This window comes from Clinocottus analis, unplaced genomic scaffold (assembly GCF_023055335.1).
Source record: "Clinocottus analis isolate CAN_PGR_092001 unplaced genomic scaffold, fCliAna1.0.p SCAF_14, whole genome shotgun sequence".
NCBI classification, from domain to species: domain Eukaryota; kingdom Metazoa; phylum Chordata; class Actinopteri; order Perciformes; family Cottidae; genus Clinocottus; species Clinocottus analis.
In genome coordinates this window covers 11,681,108-11,698,625 of record NW_027175865.1, presented here as the reverse complement: position 1 = coordinate 11,698,625, position 17,518 = coordinate 11,681,108, and the positions used below count along the sequence as shown (strand labels likewise).

Genomic DNA, 17,518 nt, shown 5'->3' with positions numbered 1-17,518 from the left:
TGCCCTCCCAGCACATACACACACACACACACACACACACACACACACACACACACACACACACACACACACACACACACTCAGTCTATCCTTTATACTGCCCTCCTTATTCCTATATCTCCCCCTCCACTCTCTCTACCCTTTCAACAGGGCAATAGCATGCTCTCTAATTCTTTCCAGATGTCAAGTACCTCCCTTCCTCTCTTTCCCTCCTCTCGTCCCTCCATTTTTAAGTCACAGGGTTGATTGAAACCTGGAAAGTTCTGCCCTCTCTCGCCCGCCATCTCTCTCCCTCTCCTTCTCCCTCTCTCTCGCCTCCCCGGCTCATTCATGTTGGGCTCAACGACAAAACATGACCTTCTGAGGTCAAGCAGGAGAGGCTGGCGCTCTCCCAAAGCAGAAAGGAATGCTAAGGCAAATGCGTTTCCCACATGATGCCTGATGTGCTGTTGCAATCAGCCGCTTGGTGCATTTTCAATGCCAACTGTTTGTGACAAGCTCTGATTTCGATTAGATTGTTAGTATTTTATGAGAAGAGAAGTTTTGTCAAGTTACTGCAACTAGACGCTCTGGCTCCTCCAATGTATCCCTCCATCTTGCCCTCTTTTTCTAATTCCTGCGATGGGAACCAACTGGGATGGTTGTGTATCGGGAGCAGTGTGAACATTAGGGGTTAAAGGAATGGGGTCCAGATGTTCCCGCCACTCTTCTTTTATCATTTCTATACACGTAGGTGCACATAAAATGTGTTTGCATTCTGTTTAGCGTACAGTCTCTTCAATCTCTGCTCACAGCGATGTGTGAGTGGAGCTGCAGACACATGTTGCACAGAGATGATGGTGTCTCCTTCACCTTCTCTATCTAAGTGTATAACGTTTATATCACTGTGTGTGTGTGTGTGTGTGTGTGTGTGTGTGTGTGTGCCTGTGTGTTTATACTATAAACACACAGGCACACAAACACACACCGTTAATGCGTGTGAGAGTATGAAGGAGATCTATGATTCCCTGTGCTAGCTAAAGCACTTAACGATCCGAGCAGCTGCTGCTCATGTAAACTGTCCTCACACACAAAAAGACACAAACACACACACACACAATCCCACTTCCTCATCAACTCTTTTCCTTCCCTTTGCTTGGCTCTGCGTTCTTTATCCCGGCATATTGAATATTCACAAGGAAAGCTTTAAATATATACAACATTACACAAAGAACACGAACAAAAGTGCGCACACACACATTCACGCACCAATAGATGTGCACTTACACAGGGACACTCTGTTATTTGTTTGGACAATTTTCTTTGAGCCACGTTGGAGGGCTTATCCTAGGAAACAAAGCATGTGGTTCATCTCGACTGCGGCCGCATCCTTACACTGATTACTATGATAAGCTCCATGTGCTGGTTTCAAGCAGTGTTATGTTACCAGGACATGTCCCATATGGATTGTCTCTCTCGTGTATGTTGGGCCCTCAGGGGAAGGTTAGCCGCTGAGATCTCTGCATTCTGACACACAATAGGGCGCTCATGTTTCCACCAGCCCGACTTCCTGCAAGTCTGTGGCTTTGTGTGAGGCTCATTAGTCCCGTACACTATCAGTCATGCTGTGTGTGTCCATTGGGGCACATTTTGGTGTGTCTCTGGGAACTGTTTACGTGATAAATGATCACTTGAAGAGTATCACCAACTGTGTTTCATGTGATTTTTATAAGCTTGTGTATGTGTGCAAGTACGCGTCAGTACTAAAACTCTACTTGCATTCTCTATCACAGCGTGATGAGATGCAACATTTGACCTCTTTTCACATTTTAGCCTTGTTTTAATGTGTGGATCTGTTAAATGTTTTTAATTTATTATAGATTTGAGTTAGCATTTGACTGAAGACCAATTGTTTTAAAGTATTCACATCCATCCAACATTTTAGGAATACGCTTACTTGCATTTTTACAGCGAGTTAGATGAGAAGATGGATACCACTCTCATGAAGTAAATAAGGAATAACAACCAGGAGATGGTTAGCTTAGCTTAGTATAAAGATAAGGGACAGAGGCCAACAGTTAACTCTTAGTTTTGTCATTATTTTTCACTCTGATTTATGACCCTCAAATAAAATGGCGGACCATAAATGTGGTGCACTGTAGGGTTTGGGTTAGGTTCATGATTTTGAATGTAGTGGAAATGTGGAAATGTCTGCTGTGAAAAGGGCTTATTGAGAAGAATAGAAAGTAAACATGTCCTTTTCAAATATAAGAAGCAAAAAAATGTATTAAATTTCTTCCCTTTCTGAGGATAAAACCATGTATAATCATTCTTACTGTTGCTTGTACAACACATAACACTAATTGACAAAATGACTTTATTCCTCCCTCCAAACACACTTTCTTCTCATGTTCTTTATTCATAGAATAGCTGTTTCAACACTTAAAGACTGTGCTGGAGAAATGTAACACTATAAGTGACCTACATACGCTGCAGCATCATCTCATTTACATGCACACAAAAAAAACCTCACCTGCACTGACCTGGATATTTTTTGTTTCATGCAGACATACTTTGGCAGACAGATATAAAAACCCTCCTCTCTATCTTTCTCCCCCTGATAGAATTATGTTTCTCTTCCACTTACTTCTCTCTCTCTCTCTCTCTCTCTCTCTCTCTCTCTCTCTCTCTCTCTCTCTCTCTCTCTCTGTCTGTGAGAGACTCAAATGTCATATGGCCAGTTGATTGGACTGTGAGAGGCCCGCAGGGAGGAGAGGGAGGTGATGAAAGGAAAGGATGGTGAAACCAGTCTGCAGCCGTCATTGTGTGCAGGCACAGTGGCAGACAGCTCTTTACGGGTCCTCAATGCTGCCTATTGTGCTATAGTCTATACGAATCTGGGTCAACTCTGGCACTTTTTTTTCTTTTTTCCTCACAACAATCTCTGTCTACATCATTCTTACATTAACACCCTCCTCTCCCCAACACGTTACTTCCTCAGATTGTTTTTTTTTCTTCACCTGTTTCTATCTTTCATATCTGTCCATCTCAGATATAAACTTTGCTCTCTTGGGAATGATCCCTCCCCCATTATTTTCCTCCAAATGCTACGACATTAAAGTGAAGATTAAGTTATTGTTTGATGCTACAGTGTAAGCCAATCCATGCTGATGCAATTTTTTGTGTATTCCTTTCAACTCTGACACAAAGCAGGAGCCATAAAACTAACTAAAGTGGTCCCGCTATGTCTGAGGCCAAATCTCTGAGTGTTTTCTCAATGTGTGTGTTCCTCAGAGAGAAAGAAAGGGATACGGAGGGGGGGATCAGCAGAGACATAGGAATACTATGGAGAAATGGCCAGACAGGAAATGACCTCCCAGAGAGAGGGGGCTTCCCCAAGGGTCATATTTCCTTCTGTCTCTCTCTCTCTCACTCACTCACTCACTCACTCACTCACACACACACACACACACACACACACACACACACACACACACACACACACACACACACACATAATGTCCATGATGTCTACCAACAGATATGCATGAGAATGAAAAAGCCAATCAGGGTGTCTTTGAGGCTTCTGCTGCGTGCTGGAAATACACAGAGAGACAACAGTCATCCATTCGCTGGGCTCTGGAAACCATTGCATCACTTGCTTCTCAGGGAAAGTTGCATGTGTGTGCACGTCAATGTGCATGTGACTCTGTTTGCATGAGTAAGTTAGGACTGCTTATGCTCTCCGCAGTAAAACAAATCTCTGTTCACAAACATTGACATCACATGCTGCAATTGAGAGTGTGTGGAAACGTATTAAGCAGAGAAGTTGAAGCAGTTGCCTAAAAGTAAAGTATAAAGTACTTTTCTCAAAGAACAAACATTTGAAACCACGTGCCTCTCGTGCAAACTTGATCAAATCAACCATAATATTGATAATTTAATAGAATGTAACAATATTACATTTGATGTAATAATTGTTTAAATATGACCCAGTTAGAAATGATGGGATTGTGGTGTTGATAAAGGAAAGCTTGAGCTCATCCAGTGGGACTATCAGACAGGATAGGTCGGGAGACACTGCTATTTGTACTGTGGTGGGTAAGCACTCCACCTCATGTGCCGTAAATGTGCAGATGTCCTGGCAGTAGCATTGCATGCTTTTCAGACAGCACTGGAACACAAACCTTCATGTAGGCGATAGCTACACTGAGAATCTGATTGTTTCTCAATCTGCAAAATGTCTGAGCAAAATCTGCACATGCTCCACACACCCTGCATTTATTTCCCCACATTCAGGTTGGAAGATCTTTAACTCATATTTGGCACCTCTCCCTTAGTCTTAACACACACTTAACTTCCTGAATTCCTCATCTGCAAATGTGAACCATCTGGGCTCCTTGTGGCCCAGGCAGCACCAAGCGCGTTAATGAGAGAATGGTAAATTACAGTTAGGCAGCGTGATGATGGCGTTCCTACTTTAGGCTACAAAGTGCAGACTGGGCTGTTGATGTGTTGATTGTAGCTCACTGTGCTATGTATGTCCTCAGACTGCACAGCAGAACATAGCTGTTCATTAGGTTAGAGCTGTTTTATGAATTAGTATTTTGACATAGCTCATGAAAACCAATGATAACATGAGCATTCGGTTAAACTTGTTTTTATGAGTAAATGTTCTTTATCTGCGCCCTGAAACGAGGGAATCCAAGAATTTGGGTTTCTCTCGGGATTTCGTGGGAAGGAAATCTTCACGTCTGCTTTGTCCATCCGATCCAGATCTCAGACCCCCGGTGGCTGCGGGGGCGCGCAGAAAACTCGGTCATAGGGTTTCTCAGTGTCTCTCGCTCCCTCCCTCTCTCACTGAACAGGCAAGTGTGCGCGCGCTTAATTACCTGCGTGCATGCGCAAAACACTGGATCTCGTGCGTCAAGACTTGTGCACATCTGGTTTTGGCAGGGTCGCAGAGTTGCGGGGGAGGGACTATTTCACTGTGTGTGTGTGTGTGTGTGTGTGTGTGTGTGTGTGTGTGTGTGTGTGTGTGTGTGTGTGTGTGTGTGAGCACGCTCTGCGCATGAACTCTGTAATTCGCAGCAGATGACCACTTGGGGGGATGTAGGCTTTATTGGGGTGGTGAGCGTTTCCTCAGACAACATCAGAGCGCACTGCACAAATTAATTTGGTCTATAGAACATGCTGCTAAGTGATGGAGACGCGTGCTTGATGTGTACAGCGTCTTTCTCCACTGCTTAGAGCAACAAGTGCATTATGGACGAGTCGGGTCGGGAGAGGGGCGACTGCACCTGAACAACGTAACGCGAATGCTGCATCAGTTTCTGTCTGTGCCAGCCGCACAGTGGGAATGGATACCGGCTATTTCCTGGCGGGGACCTGCTTTTTCCTGCTGTCGCTCAACGGGTTCATCTTTTCCTCCCAGGCGACGAGCTTTTGTCCCGACCGCTGTGACTGTCAGCACCCGCAGCACCTCATGTGCACCAATCGAGGGTTGCGCGCTGTGCCCAAACCTGCGGCGCGGGTGCCCGAGGAGGTGCTGATCTTCAGCCTTGGGGGTAACTTCATTGGTAACGTCTCTGCCTTCGACTTCACACGGTACAGTAACCTCATACGGTTGAATTTGCAGTACAATCAGATACAAGCTATTCACCCGAAAGCATTTGAGAAACTCTCAAAGTTGGAGGAGCTGTACTTGGGACATAATCATTTATCAAATATACCAGCTGGGACTCTACAATCCCTGAAGAAATTAACTATTCTTTGTGGAAATAATAATGACATTAAGAAAATCACCCCAGAGCTCTTTACCGATTTGGATAATCTTGTTAAACTGCGTCTGGATGGAAACTCAATAGACGTCCTGCAGGACTCTGTTTTTAAAAGTTTGGCCAGCCTTCATTATCTCCATCTAGAATCCAACAAACTGCAGCATATCCACAGAAACGCTTTCTCTAAACTCACCAATCTGCGCTTTCTCAACCTGGCCCACAACAAGCAGTCAGCCGTGCGCAATGCACTCACTTTCTCCCAACTCACTGCTCTGACCACTCTGCTGCTGTCTGAAAATGAAATCCAGTACGTTGGAAACCATGTCTTCCACAACCTAAAAAAGCTGTCCAAGCTGTCCCTCAGCAACAACAGAATCTCTCGCCTGGACAGCGGGGCTCTGAGGGGGCTGTCGAGCCTCAGAGAGCTTCTGATTGACGGCAACGAGCTGGAGGAAATCCCCGCCGGTCTCCTGGACTCTCTGAAACACATCGAGGAGCTGGACTTCAGTCGCAACCGGATATCCAGCGTGGACTCTTTGGCTTTCTCACAACTTAAACACCTGAGAGTGCTCAAGCTGAAGAACAACGTGCTCACTAGCTTGTCCGGGGACATTTTTTCACTCAACAATGTGCTTTATAACCTGGATCTCCATGGCAACAACTGGACGTGCGACTGTCGATTGGAGGAGCTGAAAAGATGGATGACTGCTGTGCATTCTCAAGGCAAATTATTGACTGTTTTTGTGCAATGTCATCACCCGGCAACTCTGAGAGGGAAATATCTTGACTATGTAAACAGCTCCCAGCTGCAGCCCCTCGGGAACTGGACCCACTTGTGCAGGAGCCAAGTTAAACCCGAGGAGAGCCGGGAAGTGGGGGTGTTGGAAGAGTTGGAGGGTGAAGAGGTCGGGACGGTGGATACAATACAGCAGGAGGAGAGAGGTGAAGAAGTCCAGGCAGAGGAGACGCAAGGTGTAGATTTGAGAACAGGGGATAGGGATGGAGTCATAATGAGGAAAGAGCGAGATAAAAGGAAGAGGGAAGGAGAGGAGGAGGTGGGAATCCAGGGAGACCAAGGGGGTCTAGCACTGGCAGAAGCATCTTCTTCATTGGAAAGAAAGAAATCAAAGAAAGAGCCACTCAGCCCAAGGTCACGACCCGCTACAGAGGCTGGTGGGAAACGTGCCAAAGGAAGACGAAGGTCAAATACCATTTCCAGAACTGATCCACCAGCTATTTCTACACCAAGTCATGCTGGAAACCAAGATAGAAACTCCACTGATCCAAACACCACCTTTTCTCAGGTCAAGTCAGGGGAGAAGTTTGATCTTCTGAGGTCCAATCAGGAGGAGGCTCGGCCTGTAATCACAGATCCTTGTATGTTCAACCGCCATGTCATCACTAATGTTTCAGTAGATCAAGTGACATCTAGTACTGTCACCATCTACTGGACCACCAGGGAGTATCACCGCTACACACCAAAACTTGGGCCAGGCCTAGATGAAGTCCAATACCGGATTCTGTTTGACCGCTTTGGCACTGCGGATCGTTTCCCCCGCTATGTCTACGCCCGTGGCACGGCTCGCTCCGTAACCCTTCGAGAACTCAGCTCCGATGTGACCTACATGGTCTGTGTGGAAGGAGTAGTCGGAGGATCTGTGTGTCAAGTTGCACCCCGTGACCACTGTGCAGGACTGGTCACTCTCCCTGAGGGGTTCGGCCACGGAGGCATGCTGACCTCTGACCTCCAGCTGGTGACGGTGGCCACACTGGCCGGGAACGCCGTGCTGCTGCTTGTTATTGGCGCTGTCTGGCTTGGGCGGAGCCTGAAGAGGAGGCTGCAGAGGAGGAAGACGGCCGTGCACGTGCGGCACATGTACTCCACCCGGCGACCGTTTCGTCCCGCCGTGGCCAGCGCCTCTGTGTCCGCTGACTTCACCAGCTACCAGAGCAGCCGTCCAGCACGTCTTGCACCATTAGAGGAAGGGGACCTCATTGAGTTCCCCTGTGACCGCTTTATGGACAGCAACAGTGTTCGCAGAGACAGCGATATGCAGAGATTCTCTGACTAGAGCCATTCAACTTCCAACAGAAAGACATTTGAATTGGCTTTTGCTACAGTTTTTGCTCTTGTCCCGTCTTGTCACAGACCTGGGTTATCATATTTAAAACATGGCGTTTGTGGCTGTGAACAAACCAAGGCAATTGTTCTACCTTTTTATGACTTGGTTTCTCATTTGCCCAAAACAAAACTTTTCAAGTGACAATAGAACAGCTGAGCTCATCCGTTCCTTTTCAGACACCAGGCGAAGGGCAAATTCCCTCTGACTTCCTCTTCCTGCTTTGTGCCTTTCCTCTTTAACTTCCTTGCACCTGCAAGTGTTTCTAAATGTGCGACTGGATCATGTGTTGTGCGTACGCATATGCATGAATGATTGCTCACTGATTTCAACTATGGTGCTAATGTTGAGTTGATAGACATCATGTTGTCTCACATGTGTACAGTATGTAATGATGGCTGCTGGTTGGCAGGGTAAAACCTTTTGTTTTGTATCACATCTATCACGTTTTATACTTTTATATATACACCTGTATTACATGAAGAAGTAAAATCCCCAACAATGTGATTGATTTGTCATTTGAGTCTTTATGTTTTACCTCTATAAGCATCCATCACATTCAAATATCTGTTATGTAAACCACTGATTATGTTAATATTTCTAGGAGGGTTTATGAAGAGTATTTTATATATACATTTATATAAGTGCAAACCAGATATTTTCAGGCTGCTCAGAAAAATATCATCATTTGACATTTGATTAGATGTTTTAGCATGCATTTTTTCTTTTGTCAATGTGGTTCACTGCTAATATTAGCAGTTTAATGATATAATTCTTGTATATTCAAATATGGTGCAAACAATGATTATTTCATCTGCCACTATTCTGATATTTAGTGCTTAAGAGAGAGAACTGAAGAATATGTGAGGGTGGAGAAGATAATGACAATAATGTGTTAGAAAAGTAAGTGTGTGTTTGTCAGCAAAAAGCATGCATGCTTTTGCATGCGCGTCAAGTTGAGGTCTGGTAATAGTTAAGCGGTTCCTTTGTTTGAGTAGACAGGGTGGAGTGCCTCCCACATTATGTCCAAATGAAGCACACATGCACAAAGACACATGCACACACACATACGGATGCACAATTGTATGCTTGCAAGTTATATTCAAATCACTAAGCGGACACTCGAGATGTCAGAACGGAAAGCTTTTGACAAAAGAAAAAGAAAACCATCTGAATAAACCGCACTGAAGGGTCTACAGCTGGTACCAAAATCAAGTCCCTAAGTTTGGGACACTTTCATTTACTGCCAGATAAATTCATTGTTTCAATAAAAGACAAAAGACCATTTTTAAAACTTTCTTTGTGTTTTATACATCAAGACATAGGTATATGTCTTTGTATTGGTCAAACATAAAACAGGCTGTGATCTGCTTTGCTGACCACTCCAGTCATCGTCGTCAGCTATCACCGACAAAACCAGTCACTAGATGGCAGACTAGACCATAGTGTATGCATAGAAACAGATTGATAACTATGATCTCATTGTTCAAAACCACAGGTTTATAGTGTAAAACAATCACAAATGTGATGCCATATTAAAAGGGTATTTAAAAAAAAAAAAAAAAATACCAGAATAAGAGTTTTCTAATATTAACTGACAGGAATTGAGACGCACGGAGCAGTTGTTATTTAGTGTCTTTGGCCAGAGGAAAGGAAATACTGTACAATCCTGTAATAAATGACATTCCAAAACAGCTGTGGGTTCGATTCAAAATTTTTACAGTAAACATGTTAATATTAATTATTTGTAGAAAGTACAAGGGAAGACATAAGATGTGTGCCCGCAGCTGCTTGAAATGTTTTCTTTTTAGTAGTATAAGAGCACAACATACTGAAAAGATGTGTCTGATTTTTTTCGTGCATAGTCCGTGTGTAGTAAGCAGTGATTTGATTGCTGTGAATGGAAACACTTTCTGAATAAACACAGGATCCAGTTGCCATGTCAGTTTTTAACAAGGCTTTCAGAAAAGGTCCATTTTGCACCTGTTATGGAAATGTATCAGTATGTGGTTCTGGTCTCCTCCCCAACCAGAAAAGCAAAATACCTCAGTGTTCACATGGATTTATAAATTCACCTATCCAGTTTAGTATTTCATCTACAATGTAAAGACACATGGATCCACAGCTGAGGGAGACTTTAGTGTAGTTTTGACAGAAAGATTAGTCCCATCCCGTCCTCTGTGTGGTGAGGGCTAACATCCGGGCCTAAGGTCGTTCCCTGTGTCGCCTCCAGTTGTCGAGGAGGTGGAGATGTTGTTGTGTTGGATGGCCTGCAGATGAGAGCCAGGACCTACAGGGGCGGGACTTCCGCATGGGCTCACCACAGCAGCTGGATACAAAAACAGCTGTCAATCAAAGTCACAGATCCTGTGTAGATTGTCTGTTCCGTGCAGGGTTTATGAGCATGCCAATGAATGAAAAACTCACTACAGCTCAGATTAAAGGAAAATATCTCTTTTATTTCAACAAATTAATACTGTACACACAGGTAAAAAGACAACAATAGAAAGATATGAACGTAACACATGCCAATAGTGCATCCATTTTTGTTCTCTGAAGCTCAACACTTAGAACACAATGGCTGCTTTAATTTAAGCCACAAGGTGCAGTATTTGTTTCTTTCATTTCAGGTCGTATACAGGTTAAATTATTGTTGAACATTAACTTTAGCCTGCCTTGAGTGCAAGATGGTCATTGTCTGCATTTTGTTCCAAGTAACTTCATGCAAGACATAATGACTAGAGTGCAATGCAACATTGCACTGCACTCGAGAGCAGCGGTTCTCAACGCTTCTGAGTCGCAACCCCTCCAGACGTTGTCCATCGTGCTCCAGGCACTGTGGATTTTTCTTTCCCCCTGACCCACTGGAAACCCCCGTTTAGAAACTTTTGTGCAGGCACACTTTTCAAACACTCCATAAAATGTATTATGAGGCAAATTATATTACTGGTACAGGCGTTGTAATGTAAAAAACATTCCCCCGTCTAAAATATGTTATTTCTTCTTTATATTTAGTATGCAATTACATTTTTCTTTCTCCACAAGCATCTGGTAACCCCGGGAACTTACGACTCAATACCGACCACCAGGTTGAGAACCACTGCTTCAGAGTATTTCAAATACCGTCAAGGTCTGGTTCATTGAATGAGTATCAGAATGGAAATGAAAAATGCATTCCTTTTAATGGAGAGTTAAGAGTGCAGTGCTTTCCCCTGATTGCCTCTCCATATAGGAATAAAAGTGCATGTACCAATATTTGGAGAATGGGGTTAAAAGCAGAGTTTTAAGAGCTGTTTAGTTGCACTCTGTGAGATACAGTTTAAGGTCCCTATGTGTGCTGAGCGCCATAACAAGACAAAATGTAACCATGGAGTATTCCCTTATGTGAACATACAAGGCATAAGGTATCTGAATTATACCCTTGGTGGTGGATGGAGATGATTGGTGTCAGGCATCTGGAAAAGCTGGTGAGATTTCTAGCGAGGGAGTGCAGGGTAGGGGGCTCTACTCACTGGGGTACCCCTGTGCCTCTCTCTGCCGGGCGGTGACGGGACAGTCCTTATGGGTCAGCAGAATCTGCTTCAGTTGACCCACTTCTGACCTCAATGACGTCACCTCATTCTGGGAACAGGCAGATAAATACTAAGTATCCTTGAAGTTTAGATTGTGTGCACTTGTGTGTGTTCAGAGTGTTTCCTACCTGTAGCTGCAGGTTTGTATGCGTCAACTCTTCCGCCTTCTTCTCCAGCGACGACACCCACACTTTCCTCTTCTGTCGGCAGCGGGTGGCTGCAGCCCGGTTCCGCTCCAGAAACTTCTGCCTGCGCTGGTCAGGGTCCTGCTCTGCCGTCCTCCTGCGACGGTGGCCGCCGCCGCCGCCGCCGCCTCCTCCACTGCTGCAACTGCCACCATCCTGCACTGCGTGCTGGGAGTGCAATGGATGGGAGGGCTGCATCTGCTGTGCATCTGGTGATAACTACAAGCAAAAAACAAACATCTTTAAAGTAAGCTCTGGATGCAGAAATATGAAGTCATAGGTGTATCGTCTCCAAGCTGATCAGTAAATGTTAAAGCATATGTACCTGTGCCTGAACAGTCAGGGGAGGTGCAGGAGGCGAGCCCTGGTGCAGCTGGGGAGGCGGGGCTTGGTGAGCCTGAGCGTGGTGGCCGTGGGTGCTTCCCAGATGCTGCGGCGGTGAAGCATGGCATCGCTGCTGGAAGGTGAGGGTTGGAGCTTGCAGCTGTGGATGATGAGGGTGATGGTGGTGGTGGTGGTGGTGTTGTAATGGAGGTGCCTGATGACGCTGTGACATCATCTCCATCATGTGACCCATGGATGTCACAGGGTTGTTGATGGCGACCATGGCTGGGTGGTGCTGTTGGAAATGGTGGCCCAGAGCCTGTTTGGATCTCTGGGAGGAGATTAAGAGATCAAATATAATATTAGTATACATGTGATGCACTGAACAAAGCATTTAAAGTTGCGTCAAATATGATTTACTGGCTAAATAACCACAGTGACAGCCTTTATGTTGAATGTCCAGTTGATTTGAATATATTTCCCCATCCATCAGGGCCATCTCCTAAACCAATGTACACTTTTTTTTTCTTTTTTTCGCCAAATCAAAATGCTGTGAGCCAGCTTGAGGCCGACAAAGACAGAGTTGTACATGTCATTTCTTTAAGAAAGATAAACACAGTGGAGCCTCAGTAATTGACTCTCATTATAACTTCTGTATTTTCACATCCTCTCTCAAACAGCACATTCTTCTGAGTTTATTATGGCCTCTAGGAATGTTACTGACAACCAATTTATAACCAGGCTGGTGAACTAATTGCATGCTGGGACATGTAGGGCCAAGCAAGCCCCCAGTGACACTGGATAGAAGCTGGTTATTGCAAGTAATTTATGTACTGCTATTTAAGGCATCAAATAGTGAAACATTAGTGAAAAGCTTTTGTAGACCGACGAAATAAGTTCACTTGGGCCTCGATGGTTTTGGGGTTCTATTGGACACTTTTTTTTAATACCAATCCTACTGAAAATGTAGAAAGATGGTCCTCCAACCCCTGTCTTCAGGCCAATGCATGTCTATAATTAAGGAAGGGCAAAGATGCCACAGATCCTGCTAACTACAGTTCTATCACCCAGTTAAACCATTTTATAATGTGTGTTGTATTATGACTATTTGCAATATGAGCATGAAAGCCTCCAACATGGCTATTGTAATCAAAACACAAAAAAAGCCAACAAACGTATCAAATGAACTTCACTTTTTGAAGCACTGAGAAGATTGAATTTGGCCTCTAGCCTGGATCAAGATGTGTTTTCTTTACTAATCTCTCCATACCCCACTCTACTCACTCAAACACTTCAGCATTACACCTGAAGGCCTGGCAACCGGAGACCTCCTTACATCATATGACTGAGTTTGTTATAAACATACAATAATTTACTTCGCAACATCTATTTCTGGATAATCAGTCATTTTACAAGTCCCCTGAAGAAGATTGTGAAGGAACATATCACATATTTCAGCCAGGTTTAGTATTTCATCAAAGTATCGGTTGTAAAATTCATCACAATCATAACTTTTAAATACTTTAAAGAGAGTCAATTGAGAAATGTAAATCTATAATTTCACATACACTATGTTTAAACACTTTGTACCCAGAGATATTAAACCACCTTTGAGTTTATAAGTTTAAAACTAAACACATGTATGAAGAGCTTGAGGATATACATAAACATGCTCCGTCTCTCTCATACTGGGTGTGATGTGTTTGACCCCCAACACTGGCTAAATTGGTAACAGCAGATAATAACCACAGTATCCTTACTCTATGTAGCAAAAAAAGTCTCAAAATAAAAACTACGACTGCTGTTAGCCACAATCTCCTACTTAACCCATCATCGCCTTTTCTCCTAATTATCCACAACCGTGAACACAACTGTAGATAAGAGGGATAATGTGTTCCAATAAATGCTGCAGTCTGCAGCTTGATACCTTCACACTTTATCATTCCCACGTATCAACTGACTAAACAGACTGTAAGTTCTAAATTAAACCTCATCTCACCTTTCTCCTCCACTCAGCAGAGGAGACGCGGAGAGGGAGAGGTCATGTTTAAAGCATGACATCACCCCCTCCCCGGCCATATTGCTATCTGTTCCCGGTTACACAATAATTCTTTAAGAGAAAAAGCAGATTTGTTTCCCCCCCGTTCAACCATTCAACAACGAAAAGAGGGAGCACATTTAGCAAGTGCCAAGAATGAGGTCACCGCGCTCTCTGTGCCAGCTTTGCCAGCCAGCCAGGCTGCCAGTCAAACACACACGCACAGCCACACACACTGAACAGGACGGGACACGAGTAGCTGAGCTCTGTTTACTACATAGAAACACCCTGACACTGGGGCCTTTGGTTACATCATGGGTCTCCTTGGCCTGGATGACACACCACGTTGATATTTCTGTCTGGAGGGATCAGTGAATGAAGACACAGAACTGTACATGAAACACTGATCCACTTGTTAAACGTTTACTTTTCCACTTCAGCTGAGTGTGGAATTACTGTACAACGGAGGCACGTTGATACAACCTGTATTGTTTTAGAAGTATAGTCCTGTTTCCTTCGAAATGCAAAACACAACACCTGACAAGACTAAACGACAATAGAATTAAACTGAGTTTGGTCCGGAGAAGAAGTGTATGTGCTCAAAGAAGAGAAGCTGAGATACGAACCTGCGACCTGAGCAGCTCTGAAACCTAAAACCACTTTTGATTTGCCACTCTATATACAAACTCTGCACATGAAGTCATAACCTGTGTGTGTGTGTGTGTGTGTGTGTGTTTGTGTTTGTTTGTGGACGCAGAGCGCTTTCACAGTTTTCCCTTTGAAGTTGCTTTTGATAGCACACATATTTAACAATTTATACTACATGCACCTAGAAAGAGGAAATTGAAAATGTACAAGGTAAGAGATTGAAAGCATGTTAACACGAGGGAAATAAAACAACCAAGAAAGCCAGGGAGAGCATGTATATTGTGACTTCCTGTGGTGCAGACCTGAGTGTGTGTGTGTGTGTGAGAGAGAGAGCTTGGACATGTGTGTGTGTGTGTGTGTTTGTGTGGATGTGTGTGTTAAAGTGAAGAATTACTTTGTTTCTATACTGATTAGGAAAAAATAAACCAAAGGCATAAAATTAGGTTTCATGGCTACAATTCTAGAGTAGATATGAGAATAGTGAAATCATTAGCCATTTAAAGGTACAGTTTGTTGATTGTTACCACTCTCGCCTGTTAAATATGAGGCCCTGTTTCCAGTCTTTATGCTAAGCTAAGCTAACAAGTTGCTAGTGGTAGCTTCATACCATGCAAATGTCTTTATCTACATTTCTTTAAGAAAGTGAATAATTGTGTTCAAAAAAACTATTCCTGCAGCACTGCAATTTACAAATCAGATTTAGTCCAGAAACAGTAAGAAGATACTGTATGTGGTCAGTACCTGAGGCGAGGAACAGGAGGGGTTGTGTCCCGGACCTGGTAGACCCATTATACACGACATTTGCTTCTCTATCTGAAGAAGGAAAGAAATTGACACAAAAATAACCTTTCAACTGTGACAAGGAAAAGCTATAGCGCATACATAACCTCAAGTATAAAGAGTTCCCCACAAGGTCATATCCATTTGGAGTTTGACACTTTTGATTAATTCATACACAAGAGTGAAGTGAATTTTTCTGTCAGCCATGAATATTTTTAACCCGGGGATCTTGACCACTTTGGCCACTATACCTGCATCTATAAATCATATTGCACGCGTGTTTAAATGTAAATGTGTGAGTAACCAGTCTCCCGTACTTACAGGCATGTGCTGAGCAGATGCCCCTTGCATGGCGGGGTCTGGCAGGGTGCCAGGTAAGGAGGCTTGCAGCGGTTGTCTTTGTCTGTTCCGCATGTGGAGGAGGGACGACAGCGACCCGGGAACTGGCCTGTGGTCAGCCACAGAGAGAAAGAGATAAAGGGGTGAGTCAAGCCAGAGAGCTATCCAGAGCTAAAGTTTCACTAATCAAGTTCAGAGAGAGGTACAAGTTGAAACATTCATAGCGTTGTTGGCAGTTGGAGGTGAGGCTGACATAGATGTTTAAAAGAGGTAAATGGGTGCTATAAATCAAATGGGTAATACATTAGGAATTATGATTTTAAAAAAAAGAAGAAGAAAATTCTGTCATTGACATGAGCTGTTTTTGTATAACTTACTATGAGAGGCATACATCGACATATCTATCTAATATATTTTCGCCTCCACCCCAATAGAATGTCGGTCATGTGGTCATTTTTCATGGTGCTCAAAAAATGTAAAGGTTTCAGAAACCATGTTACAGTACTCAATCCTTAATTAATCCCCAGACCTCACTGTGGAATTTGTTTTAATGGAGTTTCTTTTTGCTGAAACAGTAATCCCTTTGAAAACTATTGTTCTGTGGATTATCCAGGATAATAGGGGCATCTGTTACTGGAAAGAGTTGTTTCCGTTTTTAAAAGTCATTTTAACACTGTTGTATTCATCCCCACTATATGTCAGATTTGGCCCAACATGAGCAACTTTTATTGAGTGAATACAAATGGTTTTGGGCAGTTTGTGAACATTTGGGAATTACTTTTTGTATTTGGGCAATTAAATCTGGCAGTTTTTTCTTCTGTTGTACAAATTTGAATTCTTTCATACCTCAGACCTGCTAAAAATGCTTGTAAAATCTGTTTCATCTGTTCATGTCTGTCATATCTGTTCAATGTAACACAAAATTTAACAGACATATTTTCACATTATTGTAACTAGTTGTTTTGAGTGTGCTTAGACTATTCAAACAGAATGTCTTATGAGGTATGGCATAGGACTGAATGCTTCATTTGTCTTCTTGCACTCTTTCACAGAATTTAACAGGGATGATCTGACGTTAAGTGTTTTAATATAGTCGAGAGTTGCAGATACATTTGCAACCAAGCTTTGTATGAAACTTAAAATTTGTACAAAAGCATCCGCTAAAGGAAAGAAAATATCTCAACGTTATTGTATTTGAGCAGAAAGGCGCGAGCGGAGGGTTGAGGTGAGGCAACGTTAATGGAAACTATTATAAGGTGAAGAACTTGAAAGGAAACAGATATGGGAGAAAAAAAGTGACAGCTTGAGAGGGAGGAGAGACGCTCAGGGATCACAGCGGGGGATGTAGAGACCCGGGGTGCCATGTGCTGACCTAACAGCTCTGGCTCTCGGCCAATTGGACAGCGTGGGCCTGCGTGGCCGTGCTGAGGTCATCGGCAATGATGTCATCACTGAATCCGGGGTAAGCGGCCCGTTTAACATACAACAAAGTACAGACAAACCAAAACAGCATTTCCTAACGTAACCACAACAGCTTTACCGGGCCAAGCGCCAGACTCTCAGAGACCGGGTCGCTGTGGAAACCGCTCGTAAACACGAGGGGAAACAGTCAGACACACGATCCACGGTTCATAGAGCAACACTTAGCTGGTTTCACTGACTAACATGCTGTCGTGATTCAGCTGGTGCCAATTTATGTGCCGTAATCCACTGTCAGCTCACTGTCCTGTAAAGTCCTGTAGTGTCCTGTACT

At 43.7% G+C, this 17,518-nt stretch overlaps 2 protein-coding genes across 3 annotated transcripts in view; one reads left to right on the top strand and one right to left on the bottom strand.

Annotated features, from left to right (window-relative positions):
• The first annotated feature begins 5,338 nt into the window (after positions 1-5,338).
• tril (TLR4 interactor with leucine-rich repeats) lies at positions 5,339-8,453 on the top strand. The gene has a single exon (XM_068574976.1). It carries the CDS (start codon positions 5,339-5,341, stop codon positions 7,829-7,831), a length of 2,493 nt encoding a protein of 830 aa, XP_068431077.1. The 3' UTR covers positions 7,832-8,453.
• Positions 8,454-9,189: 736 nt separating this feature from the next.
• Positions 9,190-17,518, bottom strand: part of LOC137784381 (cyclic AMP-responsive element-binding protein 5-like) — a 15,291-nt gene continuing 6,962 nt past the window's right edge. For both annotated transcript variants that reach the window (XM_068574978.1, XM_068574977.1), the window contains exons 6-11: positions 15,748-15,874; positions 15,388-15,459; positions 11,962-12,291; positions 11,580-11,855; positions 11,392-11,500; positions 9,190-10,208 (exon numbers count right to left, since the gene is read on the bottom strand). In XM_068574978.1, coding sequence (XP_068431079.1) covers positions 10,072-10,208; positions 11,392-11,500; positions 11,580-11,855; positions 11,962-12,291; positions 15,388-15,459; positions 15,748-15,874 — 1,051 coding nt within the window. In that variant the 3' untranslated portion in view covers positions 9,190-10,071. The remainder of the gene's footprint in view (positions 10,209-11,391; positions 11,501-11,579; positions 11,856-11,961; positions 12,292-15,387; positions 15,460-15,747; positions 15,875-17,518) is intronic.

Excerpts from the sequence above, each read along its gene's own strand:
- tril (XM_068574976.1), top strand. The coding sequence starts at position 5,339 with ATGGATACCGGCTATTTCCTGGCGGGGACCTGCTTTTTCCTGCTGTCG.